This window comes from Gopherus evgoodei, chromosome 3 (assembly GCF_007399415.2).
Source record: "Gopherus evgoodei ecotype Sinaloan lineage chromosome 3, rGopEvg1_v1.p, whole genome shotgun sequence".
Lineage (NCBI taxonomy): Eukaryota > Metazoa > Chordata > Testudines > Testudinidae > Gopherus > Gopherus evgoodei.
In genome coordinates this window covers 24,168,579-24,194,668 of record NC_044324.1, presented here as the reverse complement: position 1 = coordinate 24,194,668, position 26,090 = coordinate 24,168,579, and the positions used below count along the sequence as shown (strand labels likewise).

Below are 26,090 nucleotides of genomic sequence, written 5' to 3'. Positions count from 1 at the left end.
GTCTACGCTGCAGGGGGTGGGGGGTAATCAATCTAAGTTATGCAACTGCAGCTACATGAATAACGTAGCTGAAGTCGATGTACTTAGATTGACTTACTGTGGTGTCTTCACTGCAGTGAGTCAACTGCTGACGCTCCCCCGTCGACTCTGCCTGCGCCTCTCACCGAACTGGAGTACAGGAGTTGACGGGAGAGTGCTCAGGGGGGTCAATTTATCATGTCTAGATTAGACATAAATGCGATAAATCGACCCTCGCTGGATCGATCTGGCAGGTAGTGTAGACATACCCTAAAATTCATTTGCAAATTTAACATCATTAATTTGGGCTTGAATAGGTTGAATAAGTTGGGGTTGACTAGGGACTGGCTCATTACAGCTTTGCATCTCTTGGAATTGACGACACCTCATCAATTATTGGGAGTGGACTACATCCACCCTGATCAAATTGGCCCTGTCAACACTGGTTCTCTGCTTGTGAGGTAACTCTCTTCTCTTCATGTGTCAATATATTTTTGCCTGCATCTGTAATTTTCACTCCAGGCATCTGAAGTGGGTTTTTTACCCATGAAAGCTTATGCCCAAATAAATCTGTTAGTCTTTAAGGTGCCACAGGACTCCTTGTTGTTTTTACTCGGGCGCGGCCATCTCTATCATCAGACGAACTACTCCAATGCTGCACCAGCCATGGATCAACTTCCCAGAGAAGAGGAGACTGGCAGGGTGGCGGAAGCTGGGCAGCGGAGCATGGTGGCTGCTGACTGGGCAACCAGCTCTGTGAGGGATGCTACGGGTTGGGCTGAGACAAATTTTGGGGTGGCTATAGTCCCCGCAAATCTCCTCTTGCCCCACCCTGTTTGTAAAATTATAATGTGGTATGAAACTCGGGGGAGGGGACAGGTCCCTGCTTCCCTCCCTAAATGGTGCCCCACTCCAGGAGCTGGGGCTTCAATAAAACGACCCAAAATTGCGAGGCTCATGAAAAAACTAACAAGATTTGGCAACACTATTGGACCAAATTCTATAATGGAGATATGCAAAACAATAAACAGCCATACTTTGCCCTTTACAACCATAGATCTGAAAGTACTTTACACAGAAGTATAAGTATTACTATTTGTATTTTAAAGATGGGGAAACTGAGGCAGAGCAGGTGAGTGAATTGCCCAAGGTGACACAATAAGTCAGCAGCAGAACCAGGAAAACAACTCAGGGCTCTGACTCTCACAACCACATCCTTGTACTTCACCAAGCGGCTTCCCAGGAAGTAAGCATGCTACAGAAAGCATAAGATCTCTAGTTCCACTGACACCCCTTCCTGCCTCCAAAACTGGGCAGACCCGCCTTGCAGAAATGATACAAGGGACCCAGAAAGAGGACATGTCATGGAACTGTTTCTCCCCTTCTATGCCCCCAGATGAGTTCTCCTTGCTTTGTAACCTTTCCTGCCATAGAAACACTGTGGAGAATCCATCCCTTTGCGATTACGTGCCTTTAATTAAATAAAACATTCTGAGGACATTAGGGTGTGGCTCTTACCAGCTTCCTTCTACACCCCTTACTTAAGAAGAACCTGTATTTCGTATCACTGGCATTACATGGGTGGATAAGATGTTAGAATCAAAGTGGGAGAATAATAATTGTATTATTATTTATAATTTGTATTTATCGTAGCCAACCCAACCAGCCTAGGAACCTAGTTATGGACCAGGACTCCATTGTGCTAGGTGCTGTACACACACACAGAGCAAAAAGACAGTCCCTGTCCTGAAGAGCTTACAATCTAAATATAAAGTAGAGGCAACAGATGGATGCAGACAGATGGGGAGTACAAGGCAACAAATGAGACAGTACTGCCAGCATGATAGGCTGTCGTCTCAGCACTCCAGCAGCCTAACCATTGCCAATTTTTAGTAGGGATCTTGATCAAGGAGAGTTAAAGGGGTTTTGAAGGAGGACAATGAGTAAGTTTTATGGATATTTACAGTGAGCTTCTCCCAAGGGTGAGGGGCAGTGTTGGAGAAAGCACAAAAGTTGGCGGTTTGCCCTTACACCCAGTTCCTGCATGCACTTACACATACACCTCTACCCTGATATAACACTGTTCTTGGGAGCCAAAAAATCTTATCGCGTTATAGGTGAAACCGTGTTATATCGAACTTGCTTTGATCCAACGGAGTGCGCAGCCCCACCCACCCAGAGCACTATGTTACTGCGTGTTATATCGGGTGGCGTTATATCGACATAGTGGCATATTAGGAGCTTTGCACACTGAACACAATGGATCTACTCACACATGTAAAGTTACTCACATGCATAAGAGTTTGCTACCATGGTGGCTCCAGGGCAGAGATTGTATCACCTGTACGTTCTGCAAAGCCCCTTGCTTTACATGGGTCAAAAATGTGCTAAAAGCCGTAATGTGAATATTACATTTCTGCTGCTCAAAGGGGTATACACTAAAGGAATTTGTTTTAAAAACTCTGGCCCAATCCTTCACCCACAGAATTCACTAGGAGTTTGTAAATGACTTCAGAGAGGGCTGAATCCAATTGCAATGCCAAACGAAACTACCAAAAGGTTAGTTGTCTCAAATGGATGCTGTGATGTTTTGCAATGTTTTATTGTAGAGTGTAATCATTATTCTTCGCCTCGAGTGTTGCTCTCTGTACAGAATTTTGATGTACTTGTAAGAGTTCATTTTGATTCTCCTCTGCTGTCCTGTTGAAGATGCATCCACTTACCTGAATAACAATCCCATTAAAGTTAATTTGACCACTTGTTTGCTGAGATCTGCTAAAGGACACTTTTCTCTCTTCTGTACAGACAAAAAAACTAAACTCCTCAACCCAAAGCACCTCGGAGTGATAAACACATAGTGCCAAATTCTTATCTAATTTATACTCCCTGCTGTCAACGTCAACATCAACATCTCTAAATATAAGGCACAGAACAGGTAACAGGGTGAAATTTTATGGCCTGTAACATACAGAAAATCAGATTAGATGATCTAATAGTTCCTTCCGGCCTTAAAAAAATCTATGAATCTAAAGTTTGTCCTTTATTCTACATATCTGTTCATTTCTCATGTTGATAGCTATAACCTCCTCTCTCTACTCCTCAGTCTAGTCTATCCAAAATGGGCTTGATACAATCATCTTCCTCTCCTGTCATTCTGACCTTATTTCTTTATGATACTTATATGGCCTCCATCACCACTGAATCTTAGTACCTCACCATTTTTAATACATTTACCTTCACAGTGCCCCAGTAAGGTGCGGAAATGCTATTATTCCTGTTGTTGCCGACACAGATGGTGCCCGAGGCAAGCAACAGCAGTTCGTTGCCCAGAGTGCGTAGCGCCAATGAACACACCAGGGTGGAGAAGCAAAACACAAGTTTATTTGAGCCCAAATAAGGTGCAAGGGAGAAATAACAATCTCAAATCCTGCACCCCTAAAACAAGCAGTTTCTTCCTTTGATATCCCAGTTGTTTACTACAAAACTTTTTCTTGCTGACTAGCTGATCTCTCACTTCCCCCTCCCTTCCCATCCAGCTGCAGTATCTTTTCTCATTCAATCTTTTGTCTTCCCCCTTTCTCCCCCCTCTCCGCTATTGAGACATGTATACAGTATCTTAAAATGGCCTTGAGCGTGCTTTAGCCTAGCTTCAATGTATTACAACCGAGAACTGGCTGTTACAACCGAGAACTGGCTGTTACAACCGAGAACTAACTGCTAACACTACAGTTTTGCAGCTATAAGTACATCAGGTTACACTAGGTTACACAAAGTGTTTAACATGGAGGAACAATGGTTCATTAAGGCCTGAGCAGGAGGGCTTCATCGGCACTCATGATCGTCCACCCTCCCGAGCTACCTAGATTTATGCCAAGTGACACCAACGCCGTGCTACAATTGAGGCACAAAGAGACTGAGTAACTTTCCTAAGGTCATAGAGGAAGTCTCTGAGAGGGCTGGGAACTGAACCTCGTTCTTCAAACTCCTAGGCTGGCAGTGTAACTACTGGTCATCCTTCCTCTATCTGCTCCAGCTTACTTAGCCAGCTTCTGCATCGAATCCAAGCTCTTCATCATCATTGCCCAGACTACAAAGTTCCTTACATACCTGCACATTTTTCCTTCTGCTCCCATACAACTATTAGCTTCTCCCTTTGGACTTGGTCTAAGGCCCATGGAACTCAAAGGGAATCTTTCCATTGACCTCAATGGACTTTGGAACAAGCTATATCTGTTCTGCATCCGCACCTACTATTATGTCTTCTTCTAACCCATAAATAACAATTGGAAGAGTTTATGAATAATCAACCAACTCTCCTCCTCTTTTACATTACAAACATTTTTCACAGACCCACCCACTCCACCACATATGCTACGTTAACAGCCACACCCCATTTTTCATTTATCGTATTCAAAACAGTTCTTCAGTTCAGATACATTCAGCACATTTACCCTGTGTACAGCCCTAAGTACACCCATGTACACTATATAAATACTACAATACATCAATAAGGGAGCCTCAGAAGCAGCAGCAGAAGCCAGTTTGGAATCAACAGCAACATTTCTCTACATCATCAGTCATTGGTGTTAGGGACGAAATGGACATAGATGTTACTGTTGTCTTGGCTTTAGTCCTTGGGCTTATTATTATTATGTATTTTTTGTTTCAGCCAAGAAATCCAAATTCCCCACCTTTAATCCGCGGCTGGATCCCTTGGTTTGGAGCTGCATTTCAGTTTGGGAAAGCTCCTCTGAAGTTTATAGAACAAGCCAGAATCAAGGTAATAAGCTTGTAGAGAGTATGAATAAATAATATATTATTGGAGAAATGGGATATTACCATATAACTGAAGATGGTGTTGTAATGTATAAGCAAAAAAAAGCAGACTTTTGAATATTTAACCTTCATTTTTGCATTTCCTGACTTTTGACCATTTAAATTTATACCATTAGCTTAGCTTTTCTATTCTAATTTCCATACTTTATTTTTAAGCCTATTTTTATTAATGCTGAGAATACAAGGCTCCCCTTCCCACTGATCTTACAAACCATACTTTGAAACATACAGCAGTGGTTTTCAGCCTATGATCTGCGGACCCCGTGGAGTCTACAGACAAAGTCTAGAGGGTCCACAATAGGTTGTCATTATTATAGAACAGTGGCTTTCAACCTGGGATCCACAGATCCTTGGGGGTCCGCAAACTATGCCTAAGATTTCCAAAAGGGTCCACATCTCCATCTGAAAACTTCTAGGGGGTCCACAAATGAAAAAAAGGTTGAAACCCACTGCTGTATTGGTTGGAAGTAGATCTGATGAAAATTTTTCAGCTGAACAGTTTTTATTGGAAATGATGTTTTGTCAACATCAATTTTTTTTGAGGGAACGTCAATTTTTATTAACATTTTGACCAGAAAACATTTGAAACCTTCAAAATCAGAATGCACTATTCTATTTTGATTTTGTTGTTTCATTTCATTTCGACATTCTTGTTCAGTTCAGCTCTAACTCTCATTTCATTTAGATTTATAATTTAACAAAAAAACTTTAATGTTATTATACTTATTTAAATTACACATGCATATATTATATTTAATAGTGTCATGTTTCAAGGTTATCAAAATGAAAACTTTTGATAATGTCATTGCAATGTTTCCAAATGGAAATAGTTTGAAATTTCCATTCCACAAAATATTTTGAGCTTGCAACTGTTTGTTCTGATTCGGGATGATCCCCCCCGCAGCAACACTGGTCAAGACAGTATTTGGGGCATGAGGGCAGGGGACTGGACTCGATGACCTCTCGAGGTCCCTTCCAGTCCTAGAATCTATGAATCTATTAATTGGAATTTCCCACTGGACAGAAGTTCTGTTTTCTGACCAGCTTAGAAGCCATTTGGGCAGACTTTATAAAATCTTCCAATGGCATCACAGCCAGGCACATACTTAGAATTGCCTAGGTAGAAGTCAGGGGGTCAGTCATAGATGACTTGTTTTCCCCCCATCCTGGAGGGACACAAGCTAAAGGGGAGGACAGATGGCCACCCCACGTGTCTCCTCTGCCCAGAGACCTCCCTGCCCTGCACCCAGCCAGTTGCCTCACTGTCCCCACTCCACGTTACCTACGGGGGAGGGGCTCTGTCCTTCTCCTGCTGCACCCTCCCCCGCACGTTTGGCCGCTCTCCCTGGCAGCCGGGTGGGGAGCGGGATGGAGCCGCTTCTCATGCGGCTGAAGCAGGCTGCTCCGGGTCACTGCTCTGTGCCGTGCAGCAGCCGCCTGAGAGAGCCTGGCAGCGGCCCACTCCCGGGACAGGGGCCGAGAGAGCCAGAAAAATACTTAGGGGGAGAGGAGACTCTGACTCTCTCAGCCCCTGTCCCTGGCAGCCGGGCCCAGGCAGGGAGCCTCCTGCAGCTCCCACCGAGGTTCTTGCAGGCAGCTGCTGATCTGCACCGAGCCGCGACCCAGTGCTGCCAACACCAGACATGGCTGGTCCCACCCCCTCCATTTCCCACCCAGGCCCGGCTGCCAGGGATGGGGGCCGAGCATGCCGGGGGACAGGTGCAGCGAGTGGACAGAGCCCCTCTCCTCCCCCCAACCTCACAGGCCAGTCGGGGGTGGGGGAGCACTTAACCCCACATGCCCCCCACTCATCTACTCTGGGGGCTGTTGCCCTCAACCACAACCCCATCTGTATGCTCCACTTTTTGCCTCACCCAAACTTTGCAGGATATAATATAAGCACACATAATGTCCTGTAGGCTGACACTCCTCCTCCACTCCCCTCCACTGATTTTTTCTGAAATGATGCCCCTGTTAGAGATTTTTTTCTGTGAAGCTCAGGATCACCACAAGGAAGAGTGAGTTTCTCTCCATGTCCAGCACAGTTCCACAGGAGAGGGGATCTTCGCCTACAGAGCTCTTAATTCTGCATAAGAATGCAGGCAGATTTGGGTGAAGACTCTGTTCATGCACTGAAATCTGTCTACGAAAGTTCTTATGGGTCACCTCAAATCCTGCCCAGTTATGCAGTGAATGAAAATTGTTACGTTATGCAGTTTATGTGAAAGGAATTGATTAATACAATTCAGCTACTAGTGAAAAAGTATTTAAATCACAACCATCCTCTTAACTGACTTCCTTGTTTGGAGTCTTAGAAAATCCAAGTACATAATTTTGATCCCAGAAGCAGATCAAATTTGTAGTAGTATCATACCTCACAGTACTGTATACACTGATAGAATATAAAACACCTGATGTTATGAAAACATTATGAAGCCAGATTTTTAGAAGTCAGCCTTGTTTTTGCAATTTAGGTTATTTAGAGGCCAAAGTAGCAGATTGTGTTACAAATAATTGTGAAAGCAAAATAGCATCCATAAAAACAGGCTTCATAAAGATCAGACTGAAATTTATCCTAATAGTTGTAGCAATGCATAATTTGAGCTATTTTGGCTTTTTAAACTTTTTTTTAAGTTAACCCTAAACCCAAGTCTCAAATATTGTTGGCCCAAAATTCTGAGTGCAATTAAATTGTTCTCACAATTGGACTCAACCCTCTGATTTATGGATGCAGTCAGTTAAGTAGTATAAATGTGGTCACTTCATATTGTTCAGTGCTGGAAATCAAAACACAACTGCATTGTGCTAGTACAAGAAAACAAAATAGTGAAACTTACACAACTTATTGCATCATCCATGGAAATATAGAAGGTAAACCCAAAGCATTCTGGGCTGATTCAAAACCCCTTTACTAGTAATAACATGGGTAAGAACTCCATGCACTCCATGCATCTGACGAAAGCTCATGCCCAAATAAATCTGTTAGTCTTTAAGGTGCCACCAGACTCCTTGTTGTTTTTATGGGTAAGAACTGATTTTAAATATTCTCCATTCCATTAAACCACTTTTACATTGGTGCAACTCCACTGAAAATGTTAACTCTATTGAATGGAACATTTTGTGTGTGAACATTATCATGTTTTTGTGGACATTATTTTGCACTCAGTTATTTGTGGATGCAGTCTGCTATTTAGGCATCTAAATGACCTAAATTACAAAAAAAAAAAAAAAAAAAAAAAGGCCAACTTCTAAAATATCTGGCCTCATAATGTTTTAACACCGTGTTTTCTTAGGTAAAACTGTAATAACAGAGTGCAGAATCAGGCTCATAATTTTCATCTTGACAGTGTCCATTTGAAGTGGGTTTTAACTCTTGCTTAATTGGCAATTGCTGAAGTTATGGGAAATATCTTGGTGTTCTATAAAATACACTAATCATAAAAAATCCTGACAAATGTTGTATTATTGTTTGTTCTAGTATGGACCAGTGTTCACTGTGTACATTCTGGGAAATCGATTAACCTTTGTGACTGAGACAGAGGATGTTCTTGAATTTCTGAAGTCTAAAGAAACAGATTTGGATGAAGCGGTGCAGCAAGCCATCCAACGCACGGGTACAGGATATTCTCTTATGTAGACCTCAAATCTAGTCACATATCAAGATTAAGAAGCTTATTTGGATCCACGGTCAAGTCACAAACTTAGGGAGAAGAATCCATCCAGTACACAGAAATACTGGGCTAGATCCTTGGTTGATGTGAATTGGCATATCTCCATTGGCTTCTAACCCATTATTTTAGTAATGCCCAAAACCTCAATCAAGGCCTCATGGGGTAGATCTACACAGCAATAAAAGGCCTGCAGCACTGAGTCTCAAAGCCAAGGTCAGCTGACTCAGGCTCACAGGACTCAGGCTGCAGGGCTATAAAACTGCAGTGTAGACATTTGGCCTTGGGCTGGAGCCCAGACTCTGAGACCTTTTTAGATGTAGATGTTCTAGAGCCTTGCAAGCTCGAGTTTGCTGACCTGTAGCCAGTTGCAGCCATGCCATGGGTCTCTTATTACAGTGTTAGACGTAATCTTGATGTTAGATGTTGAAAAACAGAGGAAACAGTTTCCCAATGAGCTTTGTTCTGGTCCTCTACATGGAGTGGATATAACCTTCTGAGCACTCCTTATAGAATCATTGAAATGTAGGGAACTGCAAAAGGTCATTTAGTCATCTTCCCATGCTGGGGCAGGACCAAATATACCTAGGCCCTCATTGACAGATGTTTTGTCTAACCTGTTCTTAAAAACCTTAAATGACAGTGACTCCACAATCTCTCTCGGCAATCTATCCCAGTACTTTATTAATCTTATAGCTAAAAAGATTTCCCTAATATCTAACCTAAATTTCCCTTGCTGCAGATTAAGCCTATTACTTCTTGTCCTATCTTCAGTGGACATGGAAAACAATTGATCATCATCCTCTTTATAACAGCCGTTAACATATTTGAAGACTATTATCAGGTACCCCCCGCCCCCCGTCATGTTTTCTCAGGACGGAACATACTCGAGTTTTTTCAACCTTTCCTTGTAGGTCAGGGTTTCTAGACTCCAATTTGCTCATATTTTTCTTAAAGAGTGGCACCCAGATCTGGACACAATACTCCAGCTAAGGCCTCACCAGAGCTTAGTAGAGCAGGACAATTACCTCCTGTGTCTTACATAGGACACTTCTGTTAATACACTGCAGAATGATATCAGCTTTTTTTGCAACTGCATCATGTTGTTGGCTTATATTTAATTTGTGATCCACTATAAGCCCCAGATCCTTTTCCGCAGTATTACCACCCAGCCAGTTATTCCTCGTTTTGTATTTGTGCATTTGAGTTTTCCTTTCTAAATGTAGTACTGTGCACTTGTCTTTATCAAATTTCATCTTGCTCATTTCAGAGCTATTCTCTAATTTGTCAAAGTCATTTTGAATTCTAATTCTGTCCTCCATAGTGCTTGCGGCCTCTCCCAGCTTTGTGTCATCCACAAATTTTATAAGAATACTTTCTATTCCATTTTCCAATTCAACAAAATTTTGCTTTGGTGAGTGGCTGGGGAATTAACTTGCTGGCTTCCAAAATATGCTATATATCAGGGGTCGGCAACCTACAGCACGCGTGCCATCTTTGGCACACAAGCCGATTTTGCCTGGCACGGGGCTTCCAGCCGGTGTCCTGGCCCCCGGCCCTGCTCAGTGTGTGGCTGGCTGAGTTAATGGAACCCCAGGTCAGCAGAAGCTGAGCAGGGCCGGCGGCTGGGACCCCAGACAGGCAGCAGGCGCGCACCCCCGGCTCCCCCCTCACCGCGCTCGGGTTCTGTGGCTCCCGGGAGTGTGAGCCGCCAGGGCGCGGGACACTGAGCCTGCTGCGGGAGGGGCGGTGATGGCGGCGGCAGCAGCTCACACTCCCGGGAGACGCAGAGCCCAAGCACTGGGGAGGGGGAACCAGGAGGCGCATGGGGACCGCCGCCCGCATGCATCTGCTGCAGGAGCCCCCCCGGGGAGGCACCAGGCCACAGCCCAGGCAGGCACGCCCTTCAGCTCCCCCCTCACTGCGCTCGGGTTCTGTGGCTCACGGAAGTGTGAGCCACCACCGCCGCTGCCCCTCCCACTGCCTCAACACTCCACGTGGTTTTGCCTCCACATGGAGCCAGCATCTGACCAGCATGGACCTGGTAAGGGGAGTCCTAGAGGGAAGTCAGGGAGCAAGGGGAGGGTTGGATGAGTTGGGAGTTCTGGGGATCCTGTCAGGAGACGGGGAGTGGTTGGATGGGACATTAGAGTCCCTGGGGGTCTGTCTGGGGCTGGGGGGGTGGATAAGTGTTGGGGCAGTCAGGGGACAGGTAGGGGGTAGGGTCCTGGGGGGCAGTTAGGGGGGGTTTAAGGAGGGGGCAGTCAGGGGACAACGAGCAGGGAGGCTTAGGTAGAGGGTGGGGTTCTGGGGGACAGCTGGGGCAGGGGTCCCAGGAGGGGGTAGTCAGGGGACAAGGAGTGAGGGGGGTTGGGGGTTCTGATGGGGGCAGTCGGGGTGCGAAGTGGGAGCGAGTGGATGGGGGAGGGGCTAGGGCAGGGCTCTCCCCTCTTTTTTGATTGTTGAAACACTAGGCAAGGAGGGAGCCGGGGGGTGCATGGAGGCTGGTGCCCACATACATCCACTGCAGCCTGCAGGAGCCTCTGGGGGGGGGCACCAGGCCACAGCCTGGGTGGGGTGGGGGCACAGCTGCTCCCTGCTAGCAGTGCCGCTGCCTTTGCAGGGCTCGTGCCCCCCTGCACCACGCTGGCTCCTCCATGGCTGGGGCTCGCTGCTGCCGCAAGCAGGACGCTCTGGCTCTCCGGTGCCTCCGGAAGGCGGCTCCACCCTGCCTGGGTGGGTTGGGGAGGGCTCATGAGGTGGCTGTGCACCCTCCAGGGGAGTTCAGGGGGCAGGGAGGGGGGAACCTGGTCTGGGGTGCAGCCCCTGGGCATGGCTGGCCCCTATAAAGGCTCATTGGGATTTGCCCCTCAATGAATCGATGTGCAGGGGGGTGGTGGTGGGGGCAAGGTGGAAGTTTCTCCTAGGACACAAAATATCCTTGCACCAGCCCTGCCCCAGGGGATGCGTGCAGCCCAGGTTAAGAACCACTGCACTAAACTGATAAGATCTGCATTTTAATTTAATTTTAAATGAAGCTTCTTAAACATTTTTGAAAACTTGTTTACTTTACATACAACTATAGTTTATAGACTTATAGAGAGAGACCTTCTAAAAACATTAAAATGTATTACCAGCACGCGAAACCTTAAATTAGAGTGAATAAATGAAGACTTGGCACAACACTTCTGAAAGATTGCTGACCCCTGCTATATATTTTCTATATAAGTTTCAATCTCCAAAGAAAGCTTTCATCAGAACCGTAGCATGTTCTTCAAATTGATGGTACAACAACTGAATTCCTCTAACCTGCATCAGTTCTCTGAGACTCTGTGTGAAGAATTCCATGAGCACGTGGAGCATTTGGGCAAAGAAGGAACTGAGGATCTCAGTGACCTAGTAAGGTTGGTAGATTTACAATCCAGCTTTATTGCACAAATATCCAGTATGTTTATTAAACATGTAAATATTTATTTGTTGTGTGTGAAATTCACCTCTGTGTTGAGGGTCAACAGAAAAATCTGTGTGTCACCAAAGTCCCATATAAGACTGATCTTGGGGGCTTAATGGGGACTGATGTGATGCAAGGCCCTCTGGAGCCAATTTCACCCTGAATGAATTGTAAGCCAGAATGGGATCTAGCTCACTTTCCAATAGCAGTGTTGGTTCTGCAGGGCTTACAGGAGTAAAAAGTTGTTAATGTATTTCAAGTCAGCAGATCTAATTCTATTATAATCGAGCATCAGATCTGCCAAGTGAGAAGATTCCATTTTACATAGTCACTTTTCTCACCAGAGTCACTCTTAAATACTCTTATATTGCTAACCAAAGAGATTACATTCTTGCCTTAAAAAATGCTTGAATGAATGACTTTTAACCTTCTGTTTTCACAGGCGTATCGTGTGTCCAACAGTAATGAAAACCCTGTTTGGGAAAAGCTTCTGTCCAATAACTGAGGAGTTTGAAAGGCATTTTCAGAATTACGATGAAGGATTTGAACTCGGGTCCCAGATGCCTGAATTTTTTTTAAGGTGAGTTTTATGCTTCATAAATTGTTCCTTAAGGTGCATTTAAAATCCATTTCCATTTATTATCTCCCCCTCTCACAGGAACTGGGCTAAATCCAAAGCCTGGTTACTTAACGTATTTGAAAGGATTGCAACAGACATAAAGAAAGACAAATCTTCAGAAAGTGGCTCTAAGGTAAACCTACCAAAGGATTTTTTTTTTTTTATAAAACGCCAGGATAGCATTGGTATAGTTAGGGGCTAAGTTATGGACATGGGCCAAGATTTTAAAAAATGACTAGTGATTTTGGGTGCCTCCATTTTAGGGTGCTCAAGTTGAGACACATTTGTAAGACCCAAAGGTCTGAAAACTTAAAAGGATAGAATTCTCTGCTACTCCTATGGGAGAAAAGTCAGCTCTGACCAGCTTCAATTACATGAATTCAGTGTTGCTTGCCCATAATTCCACGTTCCAAGTTTTGTTGCTTTGGTTGGAATTTCTGTGTGATTTGATTATTATTCCTGTACTCATGAAAGGGGATGAGATTTGTGCAGGACATGCCCTGGAGTGAGTGGTCTCTCTGATTTAATAAATAGCACCCTTTGGAATGGTAACAAAATTCAAGTCGAACAAGAGGGAGGGGGAAAGGGTTCTATCCTCAGACCCGGGACCGTTAAGTAATAGGACTTTTTTCTTCAGTAAACTAATGTGGTAATGCTGCAGGCAGAGTATGTTAGCAAACCATTCCTTTAGACAATCTCTAACGTACATATTCATTCCCTTGTTTATGAGAGACACTAATACAGCATGTCCTGGACAATCTGCATGGAAATGGAGCTTCCGGTTATTTGCTGCTCTTGTTCTGGGCTTCCCAAATTAATGCTCTTTCGGTAAGTATATTAGCTGAGAAATGCTTTCTTGCATCTCTGATTTGTTGGGAAAAGACAGGAAAAAATAAGAGTCAACATCTGGCAGATTTCTTAAGGAGTGAAGAAGCTTGTAATGTGTTCACTCGACAGAGAGATTGAGGGCTTGTCTACACGAAAAAGCTACAGCAGCGCTGCTGCAGCTGCACTACTGTAGTGTTTCAGCGTAGACACTACCTACACTGATAGGAGGGATTCTCCTGTCGGCGCGGGTAATACATCTCCCAGAGAGGCGATAGCTAGGTCAATGGAAGAATTCTTTCCTCAACCTAGTGCTGTCTCCACGGGGCCTTAGGTCGGCTTAACTATCCAGGGTTGTGGATTTTTCACATCCATGAGCGACGTAGTTATGCTGACCTAATTTTCTAGTGTAAACCAGGCATCAGCAACTGATACAAAGGAATTCAAATTCAGTATTGATAAGGAAAGGGAATATTTTTTTCCCAAATTTATTTCTTCCTAGCACCTTCCACATTCGACAGCCAGTAACAGGCACAAAGAAGTAAAGGTTGGCAGGCAGCTTGTGCACAGGAAATACTCAGGACTTCTCCAACTCCCCCTGGTAGAGCAGGGTCTAACTGACTCACAGGCAACAGGGAAATCTCCCAGGAGGTTCTTGGTCCCCAGCCAGACACAACTGCAACAGAATAGCTGTGCTGTGAAGGCAAGATCTGACTCTTTACTATTGCTAAGAGACAGGCCAGTGCTCTTGGCACTCTTCCCCACACTTTTTGATGGTGCTAACACTGCTGAAGACATGGGTGGCCAGTGAACTGATTATTGGGGCAGGCTAACTCCCGGCCCCTCCCCTTCTGCCCAAGGCCCCAACCCTTACCATCCTCTTCTGCCCCATCTCCCCTGGAGGAGCCCAGAGCAACCCCTGCACCAGGCTGCCCCCAGCCCTGCAGTTCTGGCCAGGCCCCCAACCCCATCCCCAGAGTGCAGGGCAGGCAGCCCCAGCCCCACTTACCCCAAGTCAGTCTGCAGTACGAAAGAGCAGGAACCAGGAAGGAACTGCAGGAAAGGGCCTAGGGCTGGAGTGTGGGTGGAGCCACACCAGGCTGTTTGGGGAGGCACAGCTGAAGAGCACTGCATAATGCATTGTTAGTGCTGATACTAAGGAAGGGAGGATGGTGCTGGTGTCTCATAATTTTTCCTCCACCTCAGAGGTAGCCCCGCAGGCCCCGAACTTGAAAATCTCGTTCTGCATCTCATGCGGAATGCCTTACACAGCAGAACAACATGTTGCCTGCCATCAGAATGGCTGGTATAAAAAGAACATACAACATGGCTTGCTCACTGGGCTCCGTAGGTGGCAGCACATGGAAGATATTGCAGTGCCTGCTCACGCTCTCACATGATACATTGGGCAGTGTTGTGAAAGCCTGACTGAAAGCAGCCACTATTTTTCTGTCACCCCTTTTTGACCGAAATGACTAGTCAAAGTTCCAGGCCTTGGGGATGTTCCAGCTGGGAGCAGAAATTGATGATGGAGTCTGGTATTTTCTTGGATACAATCTTGTTTAAATGCAAGGAGTGTATAAGGTCCTGCTTCTTCAAACTCGTGCCTTTTTAGCTAGCATCAGATCCAAAAAGCTCTCTCTCTAGCTTCTTCCAGGGCCATGCCATGCTTACAGACTTCTGCTTGGATTTCTTCAGGCTCACTCCATTGCATACATGGCCTTATCCAAAACAAAATTCAGCCCAAAGCCCTCCCCCCCCCCAACACCATCCAATAATCCTTTTGTTTTACATCGGGGCATGTGATTAATTTAGCCTTGTACTTATGTTAATTGATGGATGGAATGCATCCTTCAATCTCAATGAGGTTTTAATTCAACCTCTAACAAGGTTTCACCCAGCTCGTAATATTTCCATCACATGTCTCTTGGAGATTTGAGAATGTGAATAGTTGAGTACCTGTGGGGGAGGATTGCCACTTATTCTCTCTTTTTGGTATCAGTGTCTGTTTATGTAGGTGTTGATACTACTCTCATCTGGTTGCCAGGTGTACACACCCTCCAGAATTAAAGAGAGAATATAAAGTGAATCCATCTCTGAGGTGGGCTGTAACTGGATCTTTAATTGGGCTGTAATTAGATACATATTTCTAATAGCTCAGCCTTCAGTCGTGGTTGGAGCCTCAGTTTTGTTAAAACCCTTAAAAAGATAGGAGCCATATGGAAAATTCATACTTGAACTGGAGGATGAGGCCCTGTTCTAGCAGTTGAGGTGTGAAAACCAAGAGAGGAGAAACTGGTTCTGTAATTGGCAAGCCATTCACAGTCTTGTTCAATCCTGAGCTGATGGTGTCAAATTTGCAGATGAACTGAAGCTCAGCAGTTTCTCTTTGAAGTCTGGTCCTGAAGTTTTTTTTGCTGCAGGATGGCCACCTTAAGGTCTGCTATAGTGTGGCCAGGGAGGTTGAAGTGCTCTCCTACAGGTTTTTGTATATTGCCATTCCTAATGTCTGATTTGTGTCCATTTATCCTTTTCCGTAGAGACTGTCCAGTTTGGCCAATGTACATAGCAGAGGGGCATTGCTGGCATATGATGGCGTATATTACATTGGTGGATGTGCAGGTGAATGAACCAGTGATGGTGTGGCTGATCTGGTTAGGTCCTGTGATGGTGTCGCTGGTGTAGATATGTGGGCAGAGTTGGCATCGAGGTTTGTTGCATGGATTGGTTCCTGAGCAAGAGTTATTATGGTGTGGTGTGCAGTTACTGGTGAGAATATGTTTCAGGTTGGCAGGTTGTCTGTGGGCAAGGATTGGCCTGCCACCCAAGGCCTGTGAAAGTGTGGGATCATTGTCCAGGATGGGTTGTAGATCCTTGATGATGCGTTGGAGGGGTTTTAGCTGGGGGCTGTATGTGATGGCCAGTGGAGTCCTGTTGGTTTCTCTCTTGGGTTGTCTTGCAGTAGGAGGCTTCTGGGTACACGTCTGGCTCTGTTGATCTGTTTCCTTATTTCCTCGTGAGGGTATTGTAGTTTTGAGAATGCTTGGTGGAGATTTTGTAGGTGTTGGTCTCTGTCTGAGGGGTTAGAGCAGATGCGGTTGTACCTCAATGCTTGGCTGTAGACAATGGATCGTGTGATGTGCCCGGGATGGAAGCTGGAGGCATGAAGGTAGGCATAGCGGTCGGTGGGTTTTCGATATAGAGTGGTGTTAATGTGACCATCACTGATTTGCACCGTGGTGTCAAGAAAGTGGACCTCCTGTGTAGATTGGTCCAGGCTGAGGTTGATGGTGGGGTGGAAGCTGTTGAAATCATGGTGGAATTTTTCCAGAGTCTCCTTCCCATGGGTCCAGATGATGAAGATGTCATCAATGTAGCGTAGATAGAGAAGGGGTGTGAGTGGACGAGAGCTGAGGAAGCGTTGTTCCAGGTCGGCCATGAAGATATTGGCATATTGTGGGGCCATGCGGGTGCCCATAGCAGTGCCACTGATCTGGAGATATATATTGTCATCAAATTTGAAATAGTTGTGTGTAAGTATAAAGGTACAGAGCTCAGCAGCCAGTTGTGCTGTGGCATCATCAGGGATAGTGTTCCTGACAGCTTGTATTCCATCTGTGTGTGGGATGTTTGTGTAGAGAGCCTCTACATCCATGGTGGCTAGGATGGTGTTTTCTGGGAGGTCACCAATGCATTGTAGTTTCCTCAGGAAATCAGTGGTGTCGCGGAGATAGCTGGGAGTACTGAACTGAGATTTGAACAGCCCCAGGGCTTGGGGGCATACAGGCTGTTTGTTTCTGGCCCATCAATAGTTTTGGATGGTACAAGTAATTTTCTCATGTGAAATAAATGTGTTGGAGTAGGTGACTTTCCTAATCGGATTCAGGGCCTATAAACCCTGCCGTTTAAGCTGGTGGCAGTAAAGCTATTGATTTCAATGGGAGCAGGAATGGGACCTAATTTTGCTATCCACATATCTGTGCAAAAACTTGGCAGTTTCATTTTACAAGGCTGTAACAGGGTCAGGTGCCTCCTGAGCAACTGCTCATGGACAGAGGTTGCTTTGCAGTTCCCAGCCTCATTCTTGGACTTCCCTGGAGGAGCCTCTCTCACTCACTGCAGCTCCTGGTGCTCGTGTAGGGAAATCACTTGATGTCTGTCAGGACTACCTCTTCAGTAGTCAGGCTTGGCTGGCCCCAGGCCTCTAGATCTTAAAGGGCCAAGCCCCCCTGTTACAAGAGAACATTGTGGGACAGATTCACCAATACTCTCTGGCTGCTTTACACCATTCTAGTAATGCAAAGCAGCCATAAACCCTGCTAACCCTTTCAGAGGAGCATCCCAAAATAGTTGGAGCAAACTGGAGAATCTGGCCCTGTGTTTGGTTTTGATGCCTGTGCTTTTGCATCACTTGAGTTCTGTTTTGAGTTCTGCATTTGTGCAGCCTGCAAAGCTCAGAGAAAACTGTTGGGTATCAGCTCGTTTCACACTGAAACCATGAAAACCTGTGAAATACTCCATAACACCCCCTCCCCCACCAAGATTCATCTGAAACCAGGCTCTGGTTCACTGCAGTAGTTTGTAATCTCAACCTTTGGTTCACCGCAATAGTTCATAATCTCAACCTTATGAATCCAGATAAGTGACGTGGTGCTTTGTTGTGAAAACACCGTTCTAGCTGCCAGATCCTCTTCTTTTGTAGACATTGAATGCCTGATTTTCACAGATTCTGCCCTCTCACTATGCAAGGGGAAGGTAAAAGGGGCTATGGGTTCTCAGCTCCTCTGAAAACCAGATCCGTAACATACTGCTTTCTCTTAAAATGTTTTAAATAACATATTATATTTAATTGAATTACCAGCTCTGCCCACCTTACTCACCTGCCCTGTTAACTAGGTGAGGATTACTCATGTGAGTAAGATAAGCAGGCTCTGACCCATTTTAGTGACCTAGTTTTAATTTACCAGAATTTAATATTGCGGAGGTAATTGTTGTCTCTCTTTAGGGTGCCTTTTGGACCCTGGCATTTATACTATCTAACCCTTCTGTTTACAAGAACATCATGGAGGACATAGGTTCTGTTTACGGCAAAGCAGGTAATAAACCAGAAATAAGTGACTGCAGTGGTATGGAACAGAAAGTAAAACCACAGTTAACATACGACCAAAACCCTCAGTCAGTTTTTGCTCTGTCGTTACTCAGCCTGATCCCACTGAAGTCCACGCGTGTTTGGCCACTGGCTTTTTTGACAGTTTGCCTGAATAAGGTCTTGAGGCCCAAATCCTGAAAAGTGCCTCATTTTCCTTGATTTCAATGGGAATGAAGCATCTAAATACCTCTCAGATTCTGGGCCTAAGTAAAATCAGAGTAAGTATTTCTGGATTTAGCTTCTAATGATTTGGCCTTTATATTTGTGTAATATCTTCAACTAAGGCCTTGTCTATACTACCCACTGGATCGGTGGGCAGTGATTGATCCAGCGGGGGTTGGGAGGGGTGTCGATTTGTCGCATGTAGTCTAAACGCGATAAATTGACAGCTGAGTGCTCTTCCGTTGACTCTGGTACTCCACCGGAGTGAGAGGTGGAGTCAATGGGAGTACGTCAGCAGTCGACTCACCGCAGTGAAGACACTGTGGTGAGTAGATCTAAGTATGTTGAACTATGTTATTCACGTAGCTGAAGTTGTGTAACTTAGACTGACCTCCCTCTCCCAAGTGTAAACCAGGCCTAAATGATATTTCTTTCATGTGTGCTGTTCCATGACCTTTCCATGGGCTTTCAGGGATTTCTGTGAGCTTCAGCCTTACTGGAGTTAATAGAATCCTTGCGGTACAAAACTCAAACAAGAGAATGGGATAGCCACAGCGGGTCATTATTATGGGTTTGGGCAGTGTACCCCAATGCAAAGTGATCTCAGCACAAAGTGGGTTCAAATCACTCCCATTCTGATTGGAAATTTTCTAAATTGAAAGGGGGCTGATGTACTACTATTGTCTATCTGTGTCATGCCATCTTGTTTCAACAGGTGAAGCGAAGATTGAAGTTTTTGAAGATGACCTTAAGAAACTTCCATTAATTAAGCAGTGTATTTTGGAAGCCTTACGGTTAGCGGCCCCAGGTTCAATCATAAGGAAAGCACTGAAGCCACTAAAAGTTCAGGTGTTGTATTATTTTAAATGGACTTTGTATTTTCTTGTAAATCTTCTGGAAATAGATGTCACCAGTTCATTCAGATTGTCAAGCCAATTATTGAGAACTCTGCTGTAGTTACCGAAAAAAAACCAACCAAAAAACCCCAACCTGACAATAAAAATGGGTCATGGTGAAATATCCAAAAATTTGTATTTGTTTTGACCTGACTCAAAATTTTCTTCAAACTTTTCAATTTGCTAAACGTAAGACCAGCCATACTAGGTCACACCAGTGGCCCATCTAGCCCAGTATCCGGCCTTTTGACAGTGGTCAATGCCAGATGCTTCAGAGAGAATTAACAGAATGGGGCAATTATTGAGTGATCCTCCCCGGTCATCCAACCCAAGAATCTGTCAGTTAGAGACTTAGGGACACCAAGAGCATGGGGTTGCTTCCCTGACCATTTTCGCTAATAGCCATTGATGGACCAATCCTCCCTGACTTATCTAATTATTTTTTGAATCCAGTCACACTTTGGGCCTTCACAACATCCCCTGGCAACAAGTTCCATAGTTTGACTGTACATTGTGTGGTGAAGTTCTTCCTTTTGTTTGTTTTAAACCTGCTGCCTATTAATTTTGTTGGGTGACCCTGGTTCTTGTGTTATGTGAAGGAGTAAATAACACTTCCTTATGCACTTTCTCCACACTAGTCATGATTTTAGAGACCTCAGTCATATCCCCCCTTAGTTGTCCATTTTCTAAGATGACCAGTCCCAGTCGTCTTAATCTCTCCTCATATGGAAACTGTTGCATACCCATAATCATTTCTGTTGCCCTTTTCTGTATCTTTTTCTAATTCTAATATATCTTTTTTGAGATGGGGCAACTAGAACTGCAGGCAGTATTCAAGATGTGGGCATACCATGGCTTTAGATAGTGGCATTCTAATAGATAATAAGATAGAAACTATCCCTTTCCTAATGGTTCCTAGCATTGTTAGCTTTTTTGACCACTGTTGCACACAGCGCAGATGTTTTCAGATAAGTATCCACAATGACCCCTAGATCTCTTTCTTGAGCATTAACAGCTTAGTTAGACCTCTTTATTTTATATGTATAGTTGGGATTATGTTTTCCAATGTGCATTACTTTGCATTTATCAACACTGAATTTCATCTGCCCTGTTGTTTCCTAGTTTTTCAAAAAGTTGCCCCCAAATTTTTTTTTTGGAATTGCCAACAAATGGAAAAAACCCTGATTCACCCAGATAATTACGATAGCATTTAGGAATGCAATCACGGATCCCATTGTGTGAAGTGCTGTCACTTGACAAGTGCAAACAAGACTGCTCCAAGATGCACACATTCTATATTTTTCATATTCATTATATCCTCAGACCTAGTCCATGCCTCCTACGCAGCATCAGCTTCATTGTTAAGGTGAATCAGCCATGCAAAAGGAGAGTATGTTGATGGTATTGTTTGTATAGCACGCCAGGGGCCTGAGATTCTGTACAGTGGTAAAGTGTGTGAACTGCCTGGAAGAGTTTACAGTCTACTTGTAAAAGTGTGTAAAACAGTGAATATACATTGCCTGTTCTTGATGAAAATACTGGACACATTTCAAAAAAGACAGGAGGATGCATGAATTATTTGGCCACTTTGCCTTAAGGCAAGGAGGTCTTTAAAAAAAATCCCCATCTTTTCTAGTACTGTTTTGTTTGACTCTTAATTAGTCACTTAAGACAGGGGTGTCTCCTGTCGGCAACACTTGAGTCCTAAAAGAAGTGCCGGAACACACTTCTGGTATTTCCAGTAAGTGATAGTACTGCAATACTGTCACAGATGCCCCCCAACTCCCCCCCCCCCCCCCAAAATGCCAGAATGGCATTCGGGAGCAGGACTTGAGCTCAGTCTACAGGTAGTCTTTAGTCCACACGTCACTATAGTAACACTAACAAGAAAACGTATGGTTGATCCCACTGCCGCTGAAGTCAATGAGAGTTTTTTGCCATTGGCTTCAGTGGGAGCAAGATGAAATATTCTGCATATCATCCCAGGATTTTCTTCCCTTGCACAATTTTTATTAGACAAGACATTCTGGTAGCCCGTTGGGCTTGCAGTTATGTATTCCTTTGCTGAAGATTTTTTGTTTCTCATTTAGAATTTTGTCATTCCACCTGGTGACTTTCTGATGGCATCACCTTATTGGTTGCACAGGAATCCAAAATATTTCCCTGAGCCTGAAATATTTAAGCCCGTAAGTTGTTTCTTTTGGGACATGTATTTTGCTCTGTTTTGCCCTGGGCTAGAAAGATGGAGCCATGTGAAGGGCTGAAAGGTCAGCAAACAGTGGTAAAGTGTGCAAACTCCCTGGAAGAGCCTATAGTCTCAGTATAAAACTGAATAGATATTGCCTATTCATGACAAAAAATACTGCAATACCCCTATAATTCATTGGTCAGACCTTGCTACCACCCCTCCCTCTCCTCTTGTGAGAGGGAACTGGAATTCATAACAGATTGACAATAAACCCCAGCAACGATACAGTTTCATATCCGAGGATTAGCTGTGCAAGGTCATTTTTAGCTTGGAGAAATAACATTAAGCCTATTTATACAAGGCTTATTTGGAGAAAAAAATGGTTTTCTTCCCACAGGATCGTTGGGAAGAGGCAACATTAAAGAAGAATGCTTTCTTGGACGGCTATTTGGTATTTGGAGGAGGAAAGCATCGGTGTCCAGGAAGGTCAGTGAAACAGCTGGAGTTTGTTTATTCCTAAATTCAGTGGAAAACAGATCCACTGGAGGGGACGCCTTCTTCATCTCCAAAACATTCTCTTTTTACACCAGTGATCAGTAGCATGCCATTTCTGGGGGACTGCCCAAGGTCAGTCTATTAAAAGACTGTACACAAAGGAAGAGAGATTAGTCTTTTGATGAATGGAAAAGCAGCGTAGAAGATCAGGAGATAGGGATTTTGCAGAAGAGGAGTCAGAAGTCAGCCCAGCTCTGCTGTTCTCCCAGCGTCTTTTCATCAGTGGAAGGTTATTTCAAATACAGGATATGCCAGTTTGAGCTCATGGCATTGGAGTGGCCATAAAACATTCTCTGCCCTTGGAGTAAGGAATAATGCACTAATCTAAGGGCTTTTCTTCATGGGAAAGTTTTACAGTTATGGTTTACCAGCTTGAGTGTCCACAGGGGAGGTTATACTGGTATTAGGGGAGGCTTTTTTCAGTTTTGTTTAAAACCCTCCCCAAGTGGCATAAACTAAACCAAAACCAGCCCTCTAACGTGTGTCATTTGAAATGAACACCTAAGGTAACACTGAAAAAACTCCTCTGTTTAGACCTTGAACTTTCTTATCCCTTATGCCCTTTGTACAGAAAAGGAAGTAGGATTTAAATAGGTAAAAGATACCAGGAAAAAAGCATACAATATAATATGATAATTATATATAAACAGTGCTAGGATCACGATGGATAAGCTTTTTCTTTCTTTTTCTTTCAGGTGGTTTGCTTTAATGGAGATTCACATGTTAGTTATTATACTCCTTTATAAGTATCAGTTTACTCTTTTGGACCCAATGCCAAAGCAGGTAACAGCTAATTGCATTTTACACTGTCAGTATCTGGATCTGTTTTCTTTAGACACTTAAATCTTGTACCTTCAGAGCTCATCTACATGCAAAAGTTGCACTGCTATATCAGCATAGTAAAAGCAGTGTAGTCACTCCATAGCATAGATGCAGTTTTACCAATATAGCTTATTCCATAGAGGGAGGAGAATAAACTATACTGGTATTGGGCACTTTTATTCTTGTCTGACTGCATCCACTATGGGTAGTATCAGTATAACTATATAATAATAATAATAATAAAAAATCACACCCTTACCCAAAATAGTGATGTTACTACACAATGTATAGGCCAGGCCTCAGTTGGAATGTTTATCATTTTGTAAAAAAAGAATTATAAACAAAACACAAGGCCAAATCCTGCAGCCCCCCTGCAGGCAGAATCCCCCCTGAGGGGGAGTCAGTAGGACAAGCTGGCCCTTTCCCACACTCCTTTATGCAGACAATCTAGTTGTGTCTGGACCAACTGGCCAGCTTCCTGACCCATCCACATTCCCCTTCACAGTGTGTAACTTCTCCACCACCTTACCCTTCCACTCAGTGTCAACACCACTGTGACCTTTTTGGAGCAGAAGTGGCTGGCCTGCACAGGCTATGTCTGATAGCAAGGGATCTAGTACAGGTGGATGCTTGAAGCAATGTGGCATTCAAGTATAATTGCTAACTGCTCACTGCTGCCCCATGCCAAACCTCTTAAGGTTCTCAGTAGTGCAGCACGTGTACCATGATCTGGGGACAGGTGTAGAAGGCACTTCAGTGGGTAGGCCTCAAGAGGCGCTAGCCCTGTTGGGTCCCAGGAACAGCACCTCCTAGCCCTTTTCATGAGTAGATCTCAATGCATTTTGCAAAGGATGTCAGGATCACTATCCCCATTTAACAGATGAGGAAGCTAAGACACAGAGGTGAAACAACTTGCCCAAGGACAGCAGTGGAAGGTCTTGGAATAGAACCCAGATCTCCTGAATCCCAGTCCATTGCACTATCTACTAGACCACATTGCCTCCCACCTACTAAACACTTAGACACACGTCTAAGTGAAGGGACATTTATCAGGGCTGGCAGAAAAGGGAAGGGTTGCAAATACCCTAGGCATGCAGAGACTTAGAGTTACATTTCAAGGTAAAACATTCCTAGTCTGGCCTCTGGGGGTATCCAGTCCAGGGTTAGGCCTATTGTCTGGCGTGTCCTCTCCCTCCTCTGCTGCCTAGTCACCCTGCAGCCGCTGTCCTGCCCCAGAGCAAGGAGATTTCTTGGGGCAGGGTCTTTCAAAGAGTTTCTCCTCTGTTGGCCAGGGGAGAAGGATGTGCCTATGTCCAGGCTGGAAGGTCAGCAGGGAGGAGGTTGATGGGAATTCATCACACAAGTCTTTAATGAGGACTTTAGAAGGAAAATTTTCAGCCGACCTTATTTACAGTAAGGAAACAAACTTGTGTAGGCCAGAGATGGATTTGGATTTAAAAATCAGTGTCAAATCTTGTCATGGGGAACTATTAACAAGTTCCTCAAAACACTGCTCTATCAGACTATGGTTATAGAAACCAGAGACTAATGGCGAGATCTTCAGAGGTATTGGGCTTTTCACACTGACTCCAGTGAAAATGGTGGGGGCTTGGCACCTCTGAAAACCAGGCCTTTTTTATTGGTCATCCTAAATAGGGATTTCGGTGTCCAGTTCTAAGACACCCAGATTTGAAAATTTTGGCCTAAAGTGTTAGTCTTATGCTTCAAATGGTATCAGAGAACAGACACTAACCCTCAAAGTTAAGCTTAGTAAAGGCTCATGAACATAAATAATTTGCCAAACAAAACAGAGAATGTAAATGTACTGTATCTTCAAATTGTGATTGACTAATAAAGGGCCCTGATCTCGTGCTGGTTTTACGTATCCTCAGTGAAATTACTCTTGATAACATAACAGAGCAGAATCTGTCCCAAGGGGGACAGATTCTTACAGAGTAAGAGAGTAGCTAGTGCATTGGACTGGCACTCTGGTGACCATGGTTCTATTCCCAGTTTGCTCCAGGGTAACCTTGGGCAAGTAACTTTCCTTTCTGTGCTTGTTTCCCTATATGCCAAATGGGGGGTAATGATACAGACCTTCTTTGTAAATCACTGAGACCTGCTGATGATAAGCCCTATGTAAGAGCTAGGTATTATCGTTAATTACACTAAGGCACCTTTACATCACTCCATGAAGTACTGTCAAATGTCATTTATTCCCACTTTATGGATCCTTTACCCTGCTCTGACATTAATTTGTGTAAGCTTCATCTGTATGTATATTTACAGGTTTCTATTGCTTGTGCTTTTCTACAGAGTCTTCTTCAATTATCAAGCATGCGTCACCCCGATGGACCATGCAGAGTGCAGTATAAACGCAGAGAATGAAAATTTTCTTTTATTAACTTGGTTTCCTATACCAGCCACCTCCAGAGTGATGGACCATTTGGCTTCTCTGATTTGGCATTTCCTCTGTTCCTTAATGAATTCACTTTTCATAGGAAAAGGTTCATATGCTGAGAATGCTCAGAGTCATATCTTCAGATGGTGTAAATCTACGTATCTCCATTGATTTCAGTTGCCTTCAGTGAAAGCGTTGTCAGTTTACACCAGCTGAGGACCTGGTCTTTAGTATCTAACCGATGTGAATGGAATGTTTTTGTGAACAGATTAATAGATTCTAAGGTCAGAAGGAACTGCTCTGATCATCTACTCTGACTTCCTGTCTAAACTCAGGCCACAGAATTTCCTGTAAATACTTTGTTTGAACTACAGCATCTCTTTTAGAAAAACATCTCATCTTGATTTAAAAGTTGTCAATTATAAAGATTCCACCATGACCTGGTAAATGTTCTAGTGATTCATTACACTCATAGTTAAAAATGTACTCCTCATTTCCAA

General features: G+C 44.2%; 1 protein-coding gene across 1 annotated transcript; it reads left to right on the top strand.

The window, feature by feature from the left end:
- Window positions 1–4,615: 4,615 nt before the first annotated feature.
- Window positions 4,616–25,854, top strand: LOC115648125 (24-hydroxycholesterol 7-alpha-hydroxylase-like). Its single transcript, XM_030555286.1, has 12 exons — window positions 4,616–4,798; window positions 8,333–8,468; window positions 11,752–11,926; window positions 12,416–12,553; window positions 12,632–12,725; window positions 13,325–13,420; window positions 18,423–18,513; window positions 19,444–19,577; window positions 21,715–21,810; window positions 22,210–22,298; window positions 23,063–23,150; window positions 25,506–25,854. Exons 1-12 carry the CDS (start codon window positions 4,616–4,618, stop codon window positions 25,575–25,577), a joined length of 1,392 nt encoding a protein of 463 aa, XP_030411146.1. The 3' UTR covers window positions 25,578–25,854.
- Window positions 25,855–26,090: the final 236 nt, after the last annotated feature.